General features: G+C 43.7%; 1 protein-coding gene and 1 long non-coding RNA gene across 6 annotated transcripts in view; one reads left to right on the top strand and one right to left on the bottom strand.

Annotated features, from left to right (window-relative positions):
- The window catches only part of PPP1R21 (protein phosphatase 1 regulatory subunit 21), a 39,150-nt gene extending 18,261 nt beyond the window's left edge, over positions 1-20,889 (bottom strand). Inside the window, exons 1-13 of one of the 5 annotated variants that reach the window (XM_053383570.1) lie at positions 20,720-20,889; positions 16,558-16,626; positions 14,595-14,741; positions 12,480-12,581; positions 8,956-9,120; positions 8,542-8,600; positions 7,742-7,836; positions 5,912-5,964; positions 4,272-4,421; positions 3,149-3,250; positions 2,970-3,058; positions 1,679-1,815; positions 620-712 (exon numbers count right to left, since the gene is read on the bottom strand). In XM_053383570.1, coding sequence (XP_053239545.1) covers positions 620-712; positions 1,679-1,815; positions 2,970-3,058; positions 3,149-3,250; positions 4,272-4,421; positions 5,912-5,964; positions 7,742-7,836; positions 8,542-8,600; positions 8,956-9,120; positions 12,480-12,581; positions 14,595-14,741; positions 16,558-16,626; positions 20,720-20,779 — 1,321 coding nt within the window. In that variant the 5' untranslated portion in view covers positions 20,780-20,889. The remainder of the gene's footprint in view (positions 1-619; positions 713-1,678; positions 1,816-2,969; positions 3,059-3,148; positions 3,251-4,271; positions 4,422-5,911; positions 5,965-7,741; positions 7,837-8,541; positions 8,601-8,955; positions 9,121-12,479; positions 12,582-14,594; positions 14,742-16,557; positions 16,627-20,719) is intronic. The other 4 variants (XM_053383568.1, XM_053383569.1, XM_053383567.1 and 1 more) reach the window with 4 other exon arrangements.
- Positions 1,754-2,976, top strand: LOC128411343 (uncharacterized). Its single transcript, XR_008329767.1, has 3 exons — positions 1,754-1,845; positions 2,070-2,117; positions 2,213-2,976. It is a non-coding gene; the product is annotated as an uncharacterized LOC128411343 (long non-coding RNA).
- Positions 20,890-21,232: the final 343 nt, after the last annotated feature.

Raw genomic sequence — 21,232 nt, 5'->3', positions numbered from 1 at the left:
AAGTCAATGTAGGCCACCCCTGACCCATTTCACAGGGTTATTACAAAGATACAGTGGTGCCTCGCAAGACAAAAAGAATCCATTCTGCGAGTCTCTTCGTCTAGCGGTTTTTTCGTCTTGCGAAGCAAGCCATTGACGGATTAGCGGATTAGCGCTATTAGTGGCTTTTAGCGGCTTAGCGGCTTAGCGGATAAGCGGCTTAGAAAAGGGGGGGGAGGGGAAAAAACCCGCAGGAACTCGCAAGACATTTTCGTCTTGCGAAGCAAGCCCATAGGAGATTCGTCTTGCGAAGCACCTCCAAAACGGAAAACTCTTTCGTCTAGCAGGTTTTCCGTCTTGCAAGGCATTCGTCTTGCGGGGCACCACTGTACATTACCAGTATTTATTGTTATTTTTGCATATGGTTGAAAACTTGTATCAGTAAAAAACAACAACACTGTATTTGAGTATGATTTGTTTCTCCCTTTTGTTGAAGCACATACTAGGTAGGCCGACCATGCAAAGGCCATTAAATCTTTATAACATCCACCCACCACCCATAAAGTGTTAACTGACCAGAGCGCTAACTTGTCATTTTTTTAATAAAAAAAAAAGCTGTATATCCTTCAGCCAGTCTCACCTTTCATGACATCGTGAAATCCATTAAGGGTTGAAGCAATGTATGTGAGCAGAGAGCTGAAGTTTGTACGAAGCAGACGGTCTGGATTTGTACCTGGGAGTTGTACAAAGAGCAGAAAATCCAAATGGAATGACAAGTGTCAGGGAGAAAAAGGGGCATTTGCCAAATAGAATAGTTCCCGCCAGCAAAACAGTTTATAAGAGGCCTGGTTTTGTTAAAAGGATGGGGGCATTTTTGAATTGCAGTCGGTTGGACTAGATGACCCCTGGGTTCCCTTCTAACTAGACAATTCTATGAAGGATTGCAGCCTTCACAAACTTGGTGCCCTCTGGATGTTCTGAGCTGCAACGCTCATCACCCCTAGCCAGAACAACCAACTGCAGGGCACTAGGTTGGCAAAGGCTGCCATAAAAGAGCAATATGCAACCAGCGATTATCCGGCTTCCTCAGTCCAAAACGGAAGAAATCCGAGTCCCTTAAATTTTTGAAGTTCACGAGAAGTTCAGATTCCTGATCAAGTGGAGAATTTGGATGAGGCTGGCGAGGGAATCCTATAAATACTACTACCCATAATCAAATTATGGAGTATTCCAACAAAATCCCTTGATTCGTTTCTTGTCCACTTTCTGTAAAATACAAGTCTCGCTCTTATTCAGTGTTGATTCCAATCTCAGTACACATATAAAAACACTGTACCTACAGTTTAAGGAAGTTTCGTTCAAAAGAAATATATATATACTAGCATTGTTGTATCTGGAAAAGCCCAGGAAAGGTACACAACCGGGGGATTGATCACTGGAGCATAATTCTTAAATATTTATATCAGAGTCATACTAGTGACAAAAAGGCAACTGCTCTCCATGGCCTACAAATCCCTAGATACCCCAGATCCTTTCACACAATAAACGGAGGCAATGACATGCATGTAAATTGATGTTGGTCTGGCAAAAACAGAAGCACCCACCCACCAGATTCAATACTTATCGCACTGAATTTTGAAATTTTAGATCCTGCAATATGGTATTTCAGCTGCCCTGGTCTGCTGCTGCTGCTACTTACTAGGTAAGGCAAGAAGATTAATGTAGGTGTGCAACTTCTCAAAGACTGCAGTCAGCTTCTTCATGTCTCTCTGCAGCTCCATGTTCCTGGCTCTTAACGCAGCTGTGCAAAGAGAAGATTCACACTCTTCTTCCAAACTAGGAACATATGAATTTATGTTTTTAAAAGTGAGTATTATGGTGGTAGTGGTTGTTTTTTTAAAAAATACATGATATTCAGAAAAGATGAGATAAACATTCTGGGGCACTTTTCTGAACAAGTGGCTATTGAGGATTTGTTCAAAATGTTAAAAAGGAACCCATATCAATGCTTCAATGATACATAAATTTAAGCAACTGGTTGAAATGCTGCTGTTTGCGTTCCTTTCTCTTTACTATTTTATTAGTTTTAGGTGAGTTCTTAGCATTGTACATTGCCTTTGACGCTTTGTGTTGGAAAGGTGAGTTGCATGTTTATAAATAAAATTTAAAAGGCAGACAAAGAATCAGTTAAAATTACTAAACTCGCAAACAGTTCTGCTTTTAACTTTGTCAGGCGCCTTCATCACTTTCACCTGGCGGCATCCATTACAGCAGGCTATAGGTCAGTGAGGAAGAGAAGAAACCAGGCCATTCCGCTGGCTCAGCTGAGAGACCAACAACTTCTGTTTCTGTCTCTCCTTGAAAAACTTTCTGCTGCAGTTGATTATTTTAAGAACTCTGCAACTAAGAACTAGTGCTTGAGGGTTTTTTCCTTCTCCCTTCCAAAATATTTTCCTCTTGTGCTATGTATTTTTGATAGTAAGTCTGAGGATAGGGGCTGTCTTCTTATTGATCTCTGTACGTCAGTCTTGCAACTTTTTTGGGTTAAAGAGTGAGGTAAAAATGCCCAAATATATATACACAAATAAATATGAAGATGGCTCTCTAACAAGATGCATGGGCGAGAATGACATTTATACGAAAGCTGCTAAAACTCTGGGTGATATTCAACGTTAATCACATTAGTAGATCCATTGTAATCAATGTATGACCAATCGATAACACACTGCACAAGAGATCCTGAGTCACATTAAGCAATCTAACACTGGAAGCAATGCCCTCTCAGACAGATAATGACAGTTGCTATGATAAAATAAAGTAACTCCCCACCTCCCGCCGACACCTTTGAAATATTCATTGTCAAACATCATTATGAACATTCTCAAGAACCAGAGGTATGTTACCATGCTGCTCTCAGACTCTTAACATAATTTATGAACAGCACACTGAATTATAGTTCCCATTGTGCAGATCAAAAAGGAGGAAAGTACCTTTTCAATTGATAAGGAAGAATCTTCCTGAGAAAGCAGACATAAGATGCTAAGTAATCAGAAAAGGATTTCAATTTCACAGTTGTCTCCTTTGAAGAGAAAAGAAGAAAATGTCTCTCAGGTATTTAGTAGCAACCTGTCTCAGACACGGAATGTGACAATAAAGACAACCATATTACCAGAACTGTGACAGTGTCCTCAGTGATGCTCTCAAACAAGTGCAGCATTCCTTCTTCCAGGGGGCGAATATAGGATGCATTTTCATGAAGGTACTGCGAAAACTAAACCAAGAGAGACCTGTCAGTGGTTCCAGCAGGCACTGCTTGCGAAGTCAGGGAACTATTTGGCATTAAAACAGATTACCAGCACTGCTTTTGAACTGCTGCATGCCAGGGGTGCGGTGGACAGATTATTTTGGACTATGGGGGCTGAGAGAGGGAGGAAGTTAGAGAAAGGGAACATTCAGAAACCCTGAAGCAAAACTCTGTGCAGGCATTTTGGCCAAGGGAAGTTAAGATGTATTTTATTTTATTTACAAAACCATATCCTGTGACTATTTACCGTATTTTTCGCTCTATAGGACGTACCCGACCATAGCACGCACCTTGTTTTAGAGGGGGAGAACAAGAAAAAAAATATTCTCCCCCTCTCTGCTCAGCGCCCCTTCAGCAAAGCGGCAGGAGAAACAGAGCCCCTTCGGAGGCTTCACGTTGCCATCACTGAAGCCAAGGAGCCTGCATTCGCTCCACAGGACGCACACACATTTTCCCTTAGTTTTTGGAGAGGAAAAAGTGTGTCCTATAGAGCGAAAAATACGGTAATTATAACCCACAGCTTCATCACTACAGAGTTCCCTAAGGCACCTTACTGTTAAATATTTTCAAAACAGAATACATATAAAAGCAATGCAGCAGCAAAAGCTCAGAACATTACTGCCCAACATCACATAACAAAGTTTTTTTTAAAAAAAAAAAAAGATCCTGGGAATTATTATTTTTATTTTTATTCTTCAACTGGCTTTCCAGCATCTTGGACAGAGAGATAACTGCTCTTTCAGCTGGAGGTGCCAGGGATTGAACCTGGAATCCTTTGCATACAAAACAGCCGTAATGTTACCTTGGCAGAAATGTGTGGTGAGAAACTTTCACCCCATTCTGTACAATTTTGCACAAATAAAAAAGGAGATTGTTTTAACAGCTACATTGCATCCGCTGTAGAAAAATGCAGCAAGCTGGCACTTAGTGTGCTTATCGTATGTCCACTTTAATCTGTTTACGTAAAGCTCAACCCAAGCCAGCTTACCTTCTGATTTAATGGCGATATTGTATCTGTGGCGGAATCAACAGGGAAAATCTGGACTCGCTGTTCTGTGTAGGTATGGAAATTCAGAAGGGCCGTCACCAGGTCTTGAACAAAGGCCAGCGCTTGGCCAGCAAGGTCACGCAACTTCAACTGCAAGGTACAAAGAGCAGTGATGCAGCTCACTCTTATTTTGATGGAGAGCAATCTCTTTTACAAAAGGCCTTTCCCAGAACTGCTCCTAACTGAACAAACAGAAGATTCAAATATGACAGACCTCCTCCCTGCTGCAAAGGTTCTTCAGCTGAAGAAGCAGATTAAGAGCACTGTGATCTGATTGTATCAGGGCAAAATCTTGATGATAATATTATTATTGTTATTAATAATAATAATAATAATAAATTTTTATTTGTACCCTGCCCTCCCCAGCCGGAGCCAGGCTCAGGGGGGCTAACATCATGAAACTAAGACAGTATACTAAGAACATAAGAACAGGCAATCAATTAGTTAAAATACATCTTAAAATTAGTTCAGAGCAAATTTAAATCTGGACAGATGGCGGTCCACGGGTAAAATTGAGAGCGGTTGATATTCTTCAGAGCCAACTGTTACCACTGGTCTTACAAAGGACCTGTGAGCGGGCTAGGAGACCTCTTTAATGCTTGTTCTTATACAGAAAGAAAAGAATCAGACTGAACCCTGACCAAAGGCCTGGCAGAACAGCTCTGTCTTGCAGGCCCTGAGGAAAGATGTCAAATCCCGCAGGGCCCTAGTCTCTTGTGAGAGAGTGTTCCACCAGGCCGGGGCCACAGCCAAAAAGATCTTGGTGCTTCTCATTCATTTTTCAGCAACAAAACCAGAATGCATTTTGTGGTGGGAATGAAAGCCAATATACTAAGCATCCTTCTATCATCTTAATTGTTTAGAAGACCATGTGCAAAGACTTGGACAGCAGCAAGTTTTACCGTATTAAAATCTCAACCTAGAGAGTTGGAGCAGTGCTGTACTTCTGTCCCTCATCTACAGCACTAATGCCAAGCTCTTTTTCAGTCTTGGTGGGCGGGGCTGAGACAAATGACTTTTTGCCATCTCCAAGGAGCAGAATTCTGGGAGAGCCCGTTCTACCTCTGAAAACAGGTGTCTTTTGACTCTTATGTCAAATTGCTACCAACAACTTATACGTAAATCCCCCCTTCTGCAGTCATGAATACTTGGGAGGCATTAACCAAGATCTGGCAAGATGGGAAACCCCAGGCAAATGGTGATAAAGGGTGGGCAAGAAGCAAAGGACTTTGAAAAAAAATGCTTAATATCCAACATGTTTCAGATCTCTCAGGTTCAAATACAGTGTAAACTTCAAATACAGAAGTTGAATTTCTTGTATGATCTTCCACAGTATGAGGAAATTGAAGACAGTATAACAAAAGACTAAACTTCAGTCCCTGAGAAGTCCGAAATGCATTGGATATTAAAATGTTCCTCCTCCCACTTTGATTCTTACTTTTTTCCACCCATAGCTAAGAGAGAACCAGCATCCCAGCTTTACAGTTCTATGGTTCTATTATTTGCTCTGCACCGTCCCAAAGCCTTAAGCCAAAGATGGTGCAAACTTTTTAGGTTAATAATTTAGATTTATTACTCACCTGTCGCCTTCTACTGTGTAACGGCACATTCAAAGCATTATACTGGCTAGACCCTACGAAAAGAAGTATTACAGCAATTATTTTCTCTCTCCAATCCTCCTGCATTGCCTGCATTGCCTTAGACTGTTAAACCATTCAAGAACAGAGAATCATCTTTTACAAGGTGAACGCCTGGCTTCTAGAGCTAGTAAAGGCTAAAAATTCAAATAAATGAATAGGATATTACGGAATAACACACTTCAACCCCGATCACCTTAGGATTTCTAAAGTTCTTTTTCAACAATATAGTAGCATGATATTGTTAAAACTATATCCCACCTTTCTGTCTCAAATACCAGGTAGGTCAGGAATATCCATATAAATAAATGGAAGGCCACCTTAAGGCTACAAAGAACTGAAATTTGAATTGAGAACTTCCTAATTTACAGCTCAGTTTTTTTAGCAAATACAGTGCACAAATCCATTTATACTAGGCACATGGATTTCTTAGTAAGCAATGCAAATGAGACACCTAAATTAATGGTAGGCATTAATCCATAAGACAAGCATCTATTTCAGTTGTTCCGCTTGGCAGACTTGCAACATTTGCCACACACCTTGTCACCGTAAGCTAATTAAGTTTCTGGATGCTCAGGTGGTAACAATAAATTCAAGACAACTTATAAAACGCCCAGCCACGTCAAAGATAATTGGGGAAATAAAAGACAATTAAACCTAAACCCACACCTGGCTTAATTCCCAACAAGCTAGCCTTAAAAAAAATCAACCACCAAAGCTTAGGAGCATCTACAGTAAATACCTATCTAGGTGCCATTAACAATCTGAACTTAGAGCACAATAGCCAGTTTACAAGAGCATTTCTGACCACAAGGGCAAGGGCAGGCAACTATTATGGGAACGGAGACTGCATTCCCTTGAGAAAAGTGATTGGGGCCTGCAAAAGCCAATGTTGGCAGGAACACCCCTTTTTCTCCCCTCTCATTCATACACATTCATCCCTCTCTCTCATTCATCCCTTCCCACCCCCACCAACCGCGCAGAGAGTCTACCTCTCTCTGGGATGTCTCCAGCCTCTCCCATTCATTTATATGCTGTCATAAACAGGAATACAACAAAGCAGTGGCTAACACAAAGCTGGGAAGTACAGGGAAGACCATGGGTTGCCGGCCTGTGTCTTTAGAGGGTATGTAGAAAGTGGATGAGTCTTAGGTTCCAAATGCCCCTGCAATGGATGGTTTCAGCTATTCAAGCAAGCCGCAGAGGATAAACAAGCGGATCAGGACTTTTCTCTGATGTGCTACCTGGCTCTGCATCTCTTGGCATCGGAGGGGGACAGGAACAAGCCTTTACTTTTAATGTTAATGAAGGAATAATAAAGAAGAGAGACAAGCCCCATTCAGTGGCATGCCCAGCAGACTATGCATGAGAGAGACAATCTGTTACTAGGAGCACAGGGCAGCTATCTGTCACCTTGCCCTGCCCATCACTTAACAGGTACCTGTACCTGTCTTGGTGCAATTACTGCGTACGTTTCACTACCCCTGTTCCATATTTGTTGGCACAGGCAGAAAATTTGTGTAATTGCATCCATACATTGGTTGAGTTGTACTACACACTACAGAAACCGAGATGGAAATTTAACACAGCACTGCTATTTTCAGCGGCAGCCCTGTGTGCCTTATCAAGCATAATTCCAGCCACAGTCTGGTTGCTGACTGGGCAAAACTAAGTTCAATTATTTTTGATGAACTGGAATGGTGAAATCTCAGCTTTTCAGTTTTCTATAGTTTCTTTTTAGCACACAACAACGGTAATCCATGCAGTACCTACTGGTATCATTGAAAGGAACTTTTTCACTGATGATGTTCAAGGACTCCCCCAGTCTGCTGCTCAAGTCCGCATGAAGGTGCTTTAACTGCTGCTGGCTGGGTGATAAAAAAAATAAGACAACAACATTAACTATTGGGTTTTGGGGTGCTTACTTGAAGCTGAAAAAACCAAATGCATACATTTCCCATGACGTTTCACCAGTTATGTCAGCTGATGATGGGCAGGTGAGTATGGGAAAAATCCTGATGGGCCAAACTGGACCCCCTGGTAGGCAAAGATTTCCCCACCTTGGACCTATATATATAAAAAAAGGTAAAACACCCCTGACAGTAAAGTCCAGCCGCAGAGGACTCTGGGACTGCGGCACTCATCACGCTTTACTGGCCAAGGAAGCCGACGTTTATCTGCAGTTTTTCCGGGTCATGTGGCCAGCATAACTAAGCCGCTTCTGGCGAAACCAGAGCAGCGCACAGAAACGCTGTTTACCTTCCCGCCACAACGGTACCTATTTATCTACTTGCACTTTGACGTGCTTTCGAACTGCTAGGTTGGCAGGAGCAGGGACCCAGCAATGGGAGCTCACCCTGTCGCGGAGATGCGAACCGCTGACCTTCCGATTGGCAATCCCAAGAGGCTCAGTGGTTTAGACCACAGCGCCACCTGCTTCCCGTATAAGGTTGCTCTTTATGCCCATGCCTATGCTAAGATGACAACGGAGCAATAATAGTTTTACAACATTATATGCCTAAAATGGAACTCCTAATCACGTCTTTATTTTTTAAAAAAGTCAAGAGCATTACCATTCTTCTGTTCGAACCCTGCAGTCCTTGGCCTCTCTCTCTAGCGTCTGAGATTTGATCTAAAGGTAAGTAGGGAGAACAGAGCTGTCAAGAGCTATTTGCACAACCAACTCCACACAGAGATTTTGAGTATGTCTTGTAACTTTAATGAAACACGGTTTATGAACCACAGTTCTGTCCCAAAGAGAACAGAAATCACTGTTGAATGACAAGAACAATCAAACAAAAAATGTGTAGTTACCTCAGCACCAGGTAAAAAAAATTATAATTAAAACAGTCACTCAACCTGCAAATAAAACATTGATTGAAAAAGGAAGAATTTTCCCAGTCCCAAAGAGGCCAACAACATATGAGATGGATGAGCCTTGGTGGTCTGAGATCTAGGACAGGGGGACACACAGCTTTGATACTTACTTCTAACTTGGCTTTATCGCTTTGCAATTTCTCTATTGTGTCCATGTACTTCCGAGTGAGGCCATCCACCACGGCTTGGTGCTGCGCTGCCTCCATCTCCAAGACCTCCAGCTTGCTCCTCAGCTCAGTTTCCAAAAGATTGTGTTTCTCATTGGCTTCAAAGAACTGAAACAAGAAGGGAGAGTCTGACGTCACAGAGCATCACCCAGGGGAGGGCTGGCAGCTCAGATCCAAGGCTACACTGGAACAAGCACATGCCCCTAGGGATGCAGCTCATAAGTAATTTCTGGCACCATTGTTTCCAGGAACGTCATAGGCTGAAAACTCTTACTTTGGCAAAGTGGTACACTTCTATTATACTGGTATTTTGGCTCTTGAACTGGGGAAAAAACAAGAGAGGGCCAAAGTAGATGTGATGCAGGGCATTCGTGCTCAGATTCTCCTGTGGTTTTGTTTTTTATTAAGTTAATATAAGTGACCCTGGCCGGGGGGTGGGGGTGGGGAGAGAGAAAACAGATAAGGATCAAGGCATTAATAATCCCTCTGAAGATATATAAACATACGTATTCCACTACACCCCTGCTGCTTATACCCACTTTTGTAAAAATCACAGGAGCTCCTAATCACAGATTATCTAATGCTGACATGACCCAATACTGAATCCTTCGAACACAGATGCTGAAAATTCACACAACTTTAATATCTGGTTTCTCACCTTCTTGGTTTTTTGTTTTTGTAAACCTTTATCATTATTATTATTTTACCGTTCCACCCCCCAACAAGTATAACATTTGAGCACTTCCTCCACAACTACCAAAATCTCTAGCCTTGTCTGCCTTTGGAAGCTGGACAGGCACATACACTGAAAACATGGGGAAGCTCTGCTTCTGAATTAGCTCTCCTGCAGACAGGTAAAGTAGATTTTTAAAAATTATATTTTTAATGAAGAAGTTTGAAATACCAGCAATTATTAGAACCAGTGCGAAAGAGGAGAAACTAATCACATTCAGCAAAAAATTAAAATTAAGAAATGTTTAATGTAAAGCGAGTGTCCACATGGTATTGGACATATAACGGGGAGAGCCAGATTCAAATTTGGTTCAACCATAAAGCTTTCTGGGCCAGTCACTACCTCAGAGCCTTACAGCACAGGGTTGTTATAAAGAAAAAATGGGGATATACCCCTCAAAAATGGACATTCAGTAAACTTAAACAATGAGGTACTGAGATGGAGGGAGCAACAGCCATGCCCCCCCCTTTTTTTTTACTTTAAGAGTTCCTAATGCATTTAAGTGCAAATACACATTTACACAAAAATAACTTTATGCACAGCAGCAAGAGAAGAGTTATCTGGCTCCACTGAGACCACAGGTGCTAATCTGCAGGGGAGAATTTAGCTTTAAGCTGAAAAAGGAGCAACTAAGGAAAAAAAACCTGCAGAAACAATTTGACCAGAGTCTGGAAATGAGAAAGAATGAAAGAAGCTGGTGTGTGAATGGAGTAAGCTTAAATATGTATAGCTTTCTGAGCATTACATTTGGAGGTATTTTGGTTATCACTAGAGCATTTATGAGAAAGGAAAGGTAGTATGGCTAGTAAATGTGTCTAGTCAGGAAGACAGGGACCTATGCCAGGTGAAGGGGTCATGACCATTGCAGATTACATAGGAACGGAAGCTGCCTTACAGAGTCAGACTATTGATCCACCTAGCTTAGAATTGTGTTTTGTGACTGGCAGGGGCTCTCCAGGGTTTCAGGCATGAGTTTTTCCCAGCCCTACCTGGAGACGCCGAGGATTTAACCCGGGACCTTTTGCATTCAAAGCAGGTGCTCTTCCATTAAGCTATGTGTACAGCAAAGGCTGGTCAGTGAAGAAAAACTGAAAGATGATGCAGCCCAAGCATCTTTCTAGAAGACAGGAGACCAGCCAGCCACAGATCAATCTATGCATTAGCCAAACAGCAGAGACACCAACAGATGCATTTAGGGCAAACAGCTTCAGTAATGTAGTGAAAGCTACACATTATACATGCCACTTGTTGGCAACTAGTTTTACCAGTGAGCCTCCCTGCCCTCAAGCCAACATTTTGTCTCTACAAGGAATAGCCAGCAGCAAACAGCAGACTCTGGCACTCATCTCAAGCTTTTCCCTGGGAAGGAGGAACAGAGGATTCAGCTACTGCTTCCCTCTCCTCACTTGAGCTGCTTTTGCTCAAAAAAGACACAAAAAGACAAAGAGACTATTCCATATATGCACCTTTTGTCTCTGCTCCCTCTGGTCTCTGAGTCGAGAAACTACTTGGGAAAAGGCGAGAGGGAAAGAGAAATGGGGACAAAACATATGCTTGTAAAATGCTTAGAGGTTTTTGCTTTTTGTTTTTACAATAAAGCAGTGTATAATTTTTGTTAGTGAATTAAAACGGCAAAATAGCCCCACAGTCTTTCCTGCATCTCTTCCCTACCCTCCAAAGCAACAGAGAAATGTTTTATGACTCCAGAGGAGAGAGAGAGTTGATGACCGGGGAAGGTGTCTCCCCCCAGGTGAAGCACAATGGGCTTGAACTAGATCAGAAGTGTGGAATCTTTTTCAGCCAGAGGGTCACATTCTCTTCTCAGCAGGACCTCAGGCAAAAGTGGGCAGAGCAACGAATGTAAATTTTCACCTTGGAACAGTAGGCTAGTTTCTGCACATGCTTCTCTCTGTTCTCCACCCAGGCAAGCAAGAGTCACTGTCAGAGTTCAAGAGCATGTAAAACTGCTGGAGGTGGGTGTAAAGCAGAGTCAGGGAGGAGGGTGGCCTGGGGTGTCCAGGGGGCCAGACAGAGAGGTTTAGAGATCCACACGTAGCTCCTGGGCCTCAGATTTCTCACCCCTACATTGGAGAATACTGGATTTGTTCTGATTCTATGATGTACCAAGTGTCTTGCATTCACTTAGTACAAATTTGGCAATTTTTTTGATTCAAAGAAAGCCGGGCATCTTGAAACAGTCAAGTCAGGACGCTGTGAGAAACAAAGTTCCAAAATGCAGAACTGGCACAAGGCAGATGGGTCATTCTGTTGTTTAATGTTTCTTAGAAGTTATACATTTCTAGAGAGCACTTCTGCTTGTGGACTACCAGAGTTCATGGGCACAAACCGAAGTATTTCAAAACACAGCAGAGTCACTGAACAAATTGGCCAATCTTACCTAAAAGACAGCCTTTGATGATTTCTCCTAAAAGTCTTACCCACCAGGGTTGCTAATCTTTTTTGGTGAACACCTTTTCCAAACTGAATAAACTATTGTGGGCAACACACACACTTACACAAACACCATAACCAAGTCCACAATGCAACCTTTTTTATTTGCTACAATACGTTTCTTTCATGCCTAATTTTAGGGAGGGGGCAGAGGAAGGACTCATGTGAGTGCCAGAGAAGGCCTCTGTGGGCACATGGGCATCACAATGGCACCCCCTCCTGTATAAGTTGCCATGGAATTTAAATAGCCATCGAATATATTGTGTACTACCAAATTACACACCTGAATATGCAGCCGCTCGTTCTCTTCTATTTTCTTCTGAAGGTCTTCATCAAACACGTTTTTCTGTTCTTGGCTTAACTGGGATGCGGGTTCACCGGTCTTCTAAGAGAAAGCAAAAGCATTCCTGCTTACTGAATGTACTTAAATACTACTCCATAATCATAGCTCCTGTGGATAGTTAGTACCGCAAAATAGCAGAACTGCTTACAGTTCTCATACATGGGATTTCATTAGAGTTACTACAGAATGGACTAGAGAGTGAATTTTCAACTTGGGACTTCCTGATCTGTAGCTCAGCTCCTCAGTCACAACACTAGCTCTTCCCTGAATAGGTTAGGCCAGGTATGGAGAACTGTTGGCCCTCCAGATGTTGCTGGACTACAGCTCCCAGCAGCCCCACCAAGCATGGCCAAAGTTGGGAGTTGTAGTTCAACAACATCTGGAGGGCCACAGTTTCATGGAAGCAGCAAGCAACATGGACTCTTGAACCCAGAGCTCCCAGTTCAAGTTCTCTATGGCAGCACATCAACCTTTGAGGGCACCCCACTTGCCTAACTCTCCCTTTATCTATTTTGCTGTCTGGCCAGAAGGCCATAATTTTGTGCAATTTCTCACTTCCTCAATTGTACAACGGAGAGAATGTGGGCAATTCTTGGCTTGCTTCCTCCTCTTGCTTTTATTGAAGATCCTGCACCACGGGTTCTATAAAATGTGCTAGTCATAACGATTTAATGAGAAGCAGGAAACGAGCGACGAACTGGCTTCAACTAATCTGGCAACATCTGCTTTCAGAGATTGCATCAAATGGCAAGAAGGCACATTATGCAGTTTAGTTGCTCAAGCTAAGGGGGTCTAGTCTTGGGCACTGCCCAGATAAGTACCTGGGAATCAAGCATAATGCGGTACTCAGGGTTCCTCAGTGGAAGGGCATGGTATAATTGTAATAAATAACCAGTGCATTTTTGTTGTTGTTGTTTAGTTGTTTAGTTGTGTCCGACTCTTTGTGACCCCATGGACTAGAACATGCCAGGCACGCCTGTCTTCCACAAGACACTCCTTCATGGATCACTGCCTTGTATGGCGAAGGGGCTTAAATAACTCAAAGAAGCTATAAGCTGTGCCGTGCAGGGCCACCCAAGATGGACAGGTCACGGTGGAGAGTTTTGACTAAACATGATCCACCTGGAGCAGGAACTGGCAGGCCACTCCAGTATCCCTGCCAAGAAAACTCCATGGACAAAGTCCATTTTAGGACACATCAAATACTAAAATAGTGACGGGGGGGGGATCAGATAATACAGCTGGAAAGAAACCTCTTAGACAGCAACCCAATGCACAATTACCTTGGAGCAATACCCAAAGAGCATAGTGGGGCTACCTTCAGAGTAAATATGCATTAAGATTGCATTATCAGTATCTAACAGGAAGAGCAGAGAAGACCAAGCAGTAACCAGGAATGCCAAACAGGGCAGACGCCAGAGGCACCTGCTGAGGCCTAAATTTCAGCAGGGAGCCCAATGTTCAGAGTCCCTTGAATCTGACCATGGCAGCTCACTTGCTTATCCTCCGTCTCCTTCTGGCCTCAAGAGGATAAGGGAGAAAAGGGTGGTGGTAATGAGGAGCATCAGCTGTTGCCACCTGATTACTTGTCAGCTCTTTGCCTGGGAAAGCCTGCTTTCAAGAAACACTTCCCAGGTGACCTTGGTCCAGCCACTTCAGCCTGGTGCACCAAAAGCAACGGATATATTCACAAAGCAATCCTACCCATATTTACAGTTTGTGCAATGGTGCTTACTCTAGCCTCAATAAATACAGACTTCTATGAGCCAACGGAACACATTCATAGAAGAGGTTCCCCACTGCCCCTCTGCATGAGTCATTTCTCTGCCTTGCCCTCCTTCAAACTAGCCCTCCAACTGCTGGAGGTGGGTAATTCTGCCATGTCACAGAGCCAGCCGTGCTCCTTGACCCAAACAACAGCTTATGAAGAAACTTAATTTTCGGATCCAAGAGCAAAGCCTAATACTTCAGGAGGTTATATCTCAACCAACAGAAGGCTGGGAAAATGCTGCTTGACAAAAATACTTGCACAGGTTGATTCAGCTAGGTACCCACCTTGTTCTTCTTGCCTTTAGATTCACTTAGGACAAGTTCATCCTGAAGCAGCTCCACCCTCTTTGCCAGCTGTTGGTTTCGAAAGGTCAGACTGTCCATTTCCTGCTGCAGCTTTCTGAGCGACTGGTCCTTCATTTTCAGTTGTTCCTACATTTGGGAGAAGCAGTTTTATCACAATAGATTCCAACCAGATTTTATTTTTCTTTCTTTTTTACAAAACAGGAAGCTGTCCTAATTTTTTAAAGAAAGGACACTTTCCATCCCCTGTCTTTACAGAGCATCCAACTCACAGTGCACTTTCTCCACCCACCAGGAAAAACTAGAAGGGGATCTATGAGATCTTTAAATGCTAATCAATTCCTTTCTGCACTTTAACTACCCTACTGCACTAACAACAGTAAAAGCAAATTCTTATTTACTCCTTCCATATAAATCTGTAGACCGTATACAGGGAAGAGATTACACACTGTGTTATGGGTTGGGAGAGGCATAGCAGATGCTATCTTCCTTAGCAATACTGGAATAAAAGACTGAAATTCTGAAATGAAAACCCAGCATAAGACTAGTTTAAAAGGGAAATAAAGGAATTTGAATTCTTAACTAGTAGCATCTATTTTAAGCAACCTTAGGTATTTTGCTATTGCTATTTTAAGCAACTCAGAGGTAGGGCATCTGCTTTGCAGAAGGTCCAAGGTTCAAATTCTCGGTGTTCTCATGTAAAGGTGGGGAAAGCTCCCATCTGAAACTCTGGAAAGCCACTGCCAGTCCGTGTAGACAATATTGAGATAGATGAACTAATGGCCTGACGAAGTATAAAGGAAATTCCTATGTTTCTAAGTTCCTATGCTTGCTCTTGAGATTTTCCCAACCCTGTTAATCTGCTATTCAGAATAAAAGCAATCTTTTGGATAAGCATGTTGATTCTGGCTGTACCACAATATGCACATTCAACCAGGCTGGCAGTACTGCAGGAGAGTTAGGCAGATGTCATTTTTTTCCCAGCCCCTCTGTGCAGCTTTCTTGCACAGCTTCAGAGAGGGAGGAACGTAAACCACTTTACGAAAACCAGGTGGCGAATTATTTATCCACCCTTATAGCAGCAAGAGAAAGGAAGAAATATCATATACCTAACTACGAGGATTGAATCCATTTCATTCCTTATTGGATTGATATCGGCCTTTCCAACGGCACTTTCAAGGAAGCTAAAAACATTACCATTGCACAAGCCAGTTACAGTAATTTGGTAGAAAATCATAACAAAGAGCGATCTCCAAAATGCAATTCCATTAGTGCAAGGGCTTCTGTTTGCACAACTTCCACTCCTGGCACGATCTCCCCAAATCTGTTCTGCGGGGTTGGGGAGACCCCCAGAACAGATTTAGGGCACAGATAGAGAAAGAGGAGAGACAGGAATTTCTGTTGCACAGCCAAAAGTCCTTGTGCTAATGGAACTACTTCAGTGAGTACCACCCAGACAAAAGAAATCTTATGATGATTCTTGAAGTAAACTTGAAGAACAGAATTTGGCAACTCCCTTGGGTGCTGTCAGTTAAGAGTTATGTTGATAACAGTCCTGGAAAGCAGATGTGGGATTCTGCCCCTCCCTCTGCAGCTGACAGCTAGTGGTCCTCTCTCCAGCAGCAGCAGTGGTGGAAAACAGAAGGCTGGCTTTCATTGGCCTCACCCTCACTTGCCAGCACAGAGGCGTCTTCTGCAGAAGCAGCAGCAACAGATCTCTGTAAGATTCTATCAATACATGCTGTGGTGTGTGTTCTTCAAATATCCAAGAGATGTTTGACACCTTATATGTCAACAAAAAACAGCCTGGCCCTTGAATGTATGCGTGACATGGAGCTAGTGCCAACCCTGTAAAACAAGGCAGATCTGCACAGAACTGTGTATGTAAGCAAGCAGTAAATGTCAGAATCAAGCTCATTTTCACTTCATTATTTTAAAAGCATACCTTCAGTGATGCTGAATTTGCTTGCTCATCCACCACACCCTTTTTCAGCACATGGTTCTGAGCTCGGAGCTGCAAAAGAGAGACAATGAGAAATCATTAACTCAGTGATGAAGCAATGAGGTTGCATCGAGCTGATCATTAGCCACCTGCAAAATCTTGCCTTTCTCTAGGAAAATAAGCAGCACACTCAGAGGACCACAGAAAAAGCATAAACGTCATTTGTAAGCTCATAATATAGAATCTAAATTAAATTTTAGACTTGGGCAAGTCAATTTAGCCACCTAATTTTTTCAAGATGCGAAGGGCATTGACAACAGAGAACTTCCAGTGCAAATCTGATTGTGGTTGCTAAAGTACTTTTAGCTACAAAAGGTCTGGAGATATTGGCTCCATGGAGAATTTGATTGCATTGGTTCACAGTGTGTCTCAGTAGCCCAGTGATTTTTGAAGTAGAAGAATCAGGAGCTTTGCAGATCTATTGGACTCAGAAGTGACACCACCACAGAATGATCTGCAAACTATTTACCAGGGAAGGTCTCCATCTCAGTAGCAGAACACATCCTCTGCTGCAGAAGGTCCTAAATTCAACCCCTGACATCCCCAGGTGGGGCTGGGCAAGTTTCTCTGCCTGAAACCATGAAGAGCCTTTAGCAGTGACAGTAGACAAAACTGAGCTGGACTGACTGGTAATCTGACTTGGAATCGGTTGCTTCAGTTGCCTATCAATGGTTCCAAATCCCCAATTAGATGGATAGTAATAAGTATGGCTCCCTGAAAAATATATTGCCTGCTGCAACTGGTCTTTCTCTTCAGTATGAAGGTGCAGGGGAACGTTGTGTGGGCTGTGTTCTAAGTTCACATGCAACTATCACAAAATGCAGCAGGCCTGAGCATTGACACACATGGCGCTGACCCAAAAACTAGAAAATGTCCCTAGAATCCCCATCAACACACAGCGTTCCTCAGCAGACATTCAGGAGTTACTCGTTAACGAAGCTGATGTAGGAAACATTCAACAGCAGCAGTACGCGACACTTGCAATGTTTCATTTAAATTACAGTTTTAAAAATCATACCAAACATTAAAACAGACTGTCCTTGCTCTTCCAAAAAATCTAACACTTTCTCTTTGGGGGATGGTGGCTGAAAGAGTCCAAATTCCACTTCACGCTTTTCAGAATGGGAGTGCATTTAATAGCTGACTGGGCGGTGTTCCTTTGTGTGCATATTTACACAACTAGGAAAATGAATTTTAGTGCTTATTTTGATAAAATGTTAATGACACTGGTGAACAAGGCATTTAAACGACAAGTTACTTTCCCAATTGACGTGGCATGCAAAATACACATTTTTAAGCCATTAACTGTTTTGTTTCATATTTCCACACCACAACACATAGTGGTGCTTCTTTATGTATAGCAGGCATGTCCAACAGGTCGATCGCGATCTACTGGTCGATCGCGTGCGTGTCCCTGGTCAATTGAGCCTGTGCGGTCCTTACTGATCCCAAAAAAAAGCTCAACAAGTTAGGTCAGTCCTCCCCTTAAAAGCTCAACAATTATTCCTGACTATGACAATGGGTAGATCATAGCCAGTTTTTTTTATACTGGGAGTAGATCGCAGTCTCTTGGAAGTTGAACGAACCTGATCTATAGGATTACCAGGTATGTTTTGCTCCAGACATGTTCATCTCTTCTGTTGGCATCCATCTTGGGAGACCATGCCTTTGGGGGTGAAAGCAAACTCTTCTAACCCACGTTATCTATCACTGAATGGCCATAGTAGTCTCATGTACCTAGTAGTTAGGTATAGTACTCAGGATAGGGGGTCTTGATTCAGGCAAACCTGAGCTCTGTCTTTTTTCATTAGGCACTGTTAGAATCCTCTCAACTGTTGTAGATGGAAGCCTTAAGGCAGAGCTTTCCGAACTGTGTCGATATGTAGGTGTGTAATGTGAACATTCCTTGTGCTCCTCCTGGGGTTGGAAAGAAGGGGTTAGTTTAACCTCTGGTTTGCTAGCAAAACTGAATTACTGCATCGCGAAATGATGCATGTCTAAAAAGTGTCACCAACATGAAAAGTTTGGAGAGCTCTGCCTTAAGGAATGAATCGGATGTGCTAGGGAAGTAGGGAGAAAAAGGGAAGTCTGACTAAACATCTCACCAACACTAAAGACAAAAAATATGAAGGATAGCAATAAATCAGCAGCAATGTTAAAAAGAAAAAAGAAAAAGTTGTATCTGGACAGGAGAGATCAAGAGATCCACGTAATCTATAGCTGGTAACTCTCACTACCAAGGAGGGAATCACTATACTAATAAGAGACTATTATTCTTAAGTGCAAAGAAGCAACTTCAAGTTAGCCCTGTGTGCAGGGGACACTCTGTCTCAATATTAATAGCAGAAGATGTTGAAAAGACAGGAAAAACAGATGGCACTTCAAAACTAGCACTAAGGAAGTATATATACTTCCTCATGACAGAGAATCTGTATCACTACCAAGAGAGACTGGTAGCAGGAAGTATCTCAAAACAAATATTCTTATGTGTATGTGTGCATCTCCTGAGAAACTGAACTATGAAAGCATGTAGTGTACCGATAGTGTAGACCTGCTGCTGTGGAATCAACACACGAATGCTGGTGTCAGAATTAGAAGTCATCAGTCATATTATAAGAGGGAGATTGTTACATCAAAGAGCTTCAGCATCAACCCTGTAAGAAGTGTTAGTATCACAAATGAGACTTTTTAACACTTCAGCAAACAAAAATTTACATAATAAAAGCTGGTTAGATTTTAAGATGCTACTAAGCTTTTAAAATGCTTTTTATTAATATTTTTAATATACAAGGGCTAGCTGAGCACACCCATGCATATGAAAGTGCCTAAGGATACAGTAATCACTTTGTTGTTTTTTTTGCAGGACAAGCATCTGCTTTGTAAAAGGCAACAGCCCCAGCACTGTATCAGCACTAAGGGCTGGTATGGACAGCTCCTGCATTAATATTCCCTAAGTACACAAAACAGAAAACAACAGCCACCATCACAGTGAATGCAAGAAAGCGGCTGTGCAGAAAGCATACTCTTTATTCAGCATCTAGCTGTCCCCCTGCAAGGAATGCAAAGATCTTAGGAGCCCATCTAATCCAGCATCCTATTCTCACAGTGGCCAACCAGACGCTTATGGAAAATTCACAGGCAGGACCTGAGTGCAACAGTGCTCTGCTCAGTTGCGATTTTCAGCACCTGCTTTTAAGAAACATACTCGCCTCCAACAGTGAAGACAAAATGTAAACTTTTCTGGCTAGTGGCTATTGACAGCCATATCCTCATCTCTGAAAAAAGGGGGGGAGGTATGTGCACCTGCCATCCCCCCTACACTCTCCTTTCTGCCCTGGGTTAGACATTGGGATGGGCAGGTATCAACAGGCTGGATTTGATTGAGGAACCTTTAACTGCTGATCCCTGGCTCCCCCCACCATGTTGATTTGCAGGTACACACTCAGGAACCTCTTAAGCCCTTTTAAAATGTGTGTAGGGTTTTTTGGGGGGTATTATTGGGTTGTTTTTATTTTGATGATATATTTTGTGGTTTTATATTTTGATTTTGCTCTGTGAACTGCCCTAAGAACTCCAGGTATAGGACGGTATATAAATTCAATAATAATAATAATAACCTGCCATACCATTTGCCCATCTAGCCCAGTACCGTCTGCTACAATGTGCAGGAGCTCTCAAATACGAGCAGCTCCCGTTAATTAAAACCACCACCTGGAACTGCGAAGGATTGAAGCCTTCTGCACGCCCAGCATGTGCGCTGCAACTGAGCCTTGGTCCTTCACCCCCAAATAAACAATGGCACAAGTCATCTCTGCTTGCCCGAGGTAGCCCAACACTTCCCACGGGAGGAGAGACCTGTCATTCCGCGCCCGTCTCTGCCGGGCTGCAACAGGACTGGGGCAGGGAGGAGGAAGCGGCGGACCCTGCCTCAGTCCTGGCTGAGCCACGGCGGAGGCGAGCGGGGTCCGCGAAAAATGACCCTGCGGGGCTCCCGTACCCTTGCGAGGGTCCCCTCACTATGCAGGGACCTGGGGCGGGGGCGTCGCTACGAGGCAGCCCCGCGAGGAGGCCTCCGCGTCGAGGGGGCGGCGGCGCGGCCCAATACCTTGGAATACTCCTGAGCCAGCTTCTGGTACTTCCCTTGCAGCTCGGCAGCCGCCGCCATGGCCGCTCACCGCAGGCGCGGCTGAGGGACGGGGAGACCCGCTATCCGGAGAGCCGCCCCGCCGCCGCTCAGCCCACAGCGGGAGACGCACTTCCGGGTTCGGGAGGAGCTGGCGCGCTGACGTCACCGCGCAGCATCGGCCCGGCGACCGCCGGTCCGCCATCTTGGATCCCCTACCCGACCAGCGGCGGTTGAAAAGGAGGAAAAGGGAGCGGGGCGGGAGGGGGGAAGCAGGCGACGTGAAAGTGCCACTGCGGCAGTAGGCGTTGCTGGGTGAGGGGAGCGGGGCTTGAGCCATAAAAGGCCGCTGCCCGTTTTCTCGTGGACGGCGGGCGGCCAACGGAAGTCGGGGCGGAACATGTGATTGCGGGCGCCCTCTGCGCGCGCGCGCCGCTACCGTCGTCATGGTAACCGGCGCCCTGGTCGCCGTGCGCGGGGCGTCTCCTATGGCGG

Source organism: Podarcis raffonei, chromosome 3 (genome assembly GCF_027172205.1).
Source record: "Podarcis raffonei isolate rPodRaf1 chromosome 3, rPodRaf1.pri, whole genome shotgun sequence".
NCBI classification, from domain to species: domain Eukaryota; kingdom Metazoa; phylum Chordata; class Lepidosauria; order Squamata; family Lacertidae; genus Podarcis; species Podarcis raffonei.
Note: the sequence above shows the minus strand (reverse complement) of the source record. Positions and strands in the feature narration are given on the sequence as shown.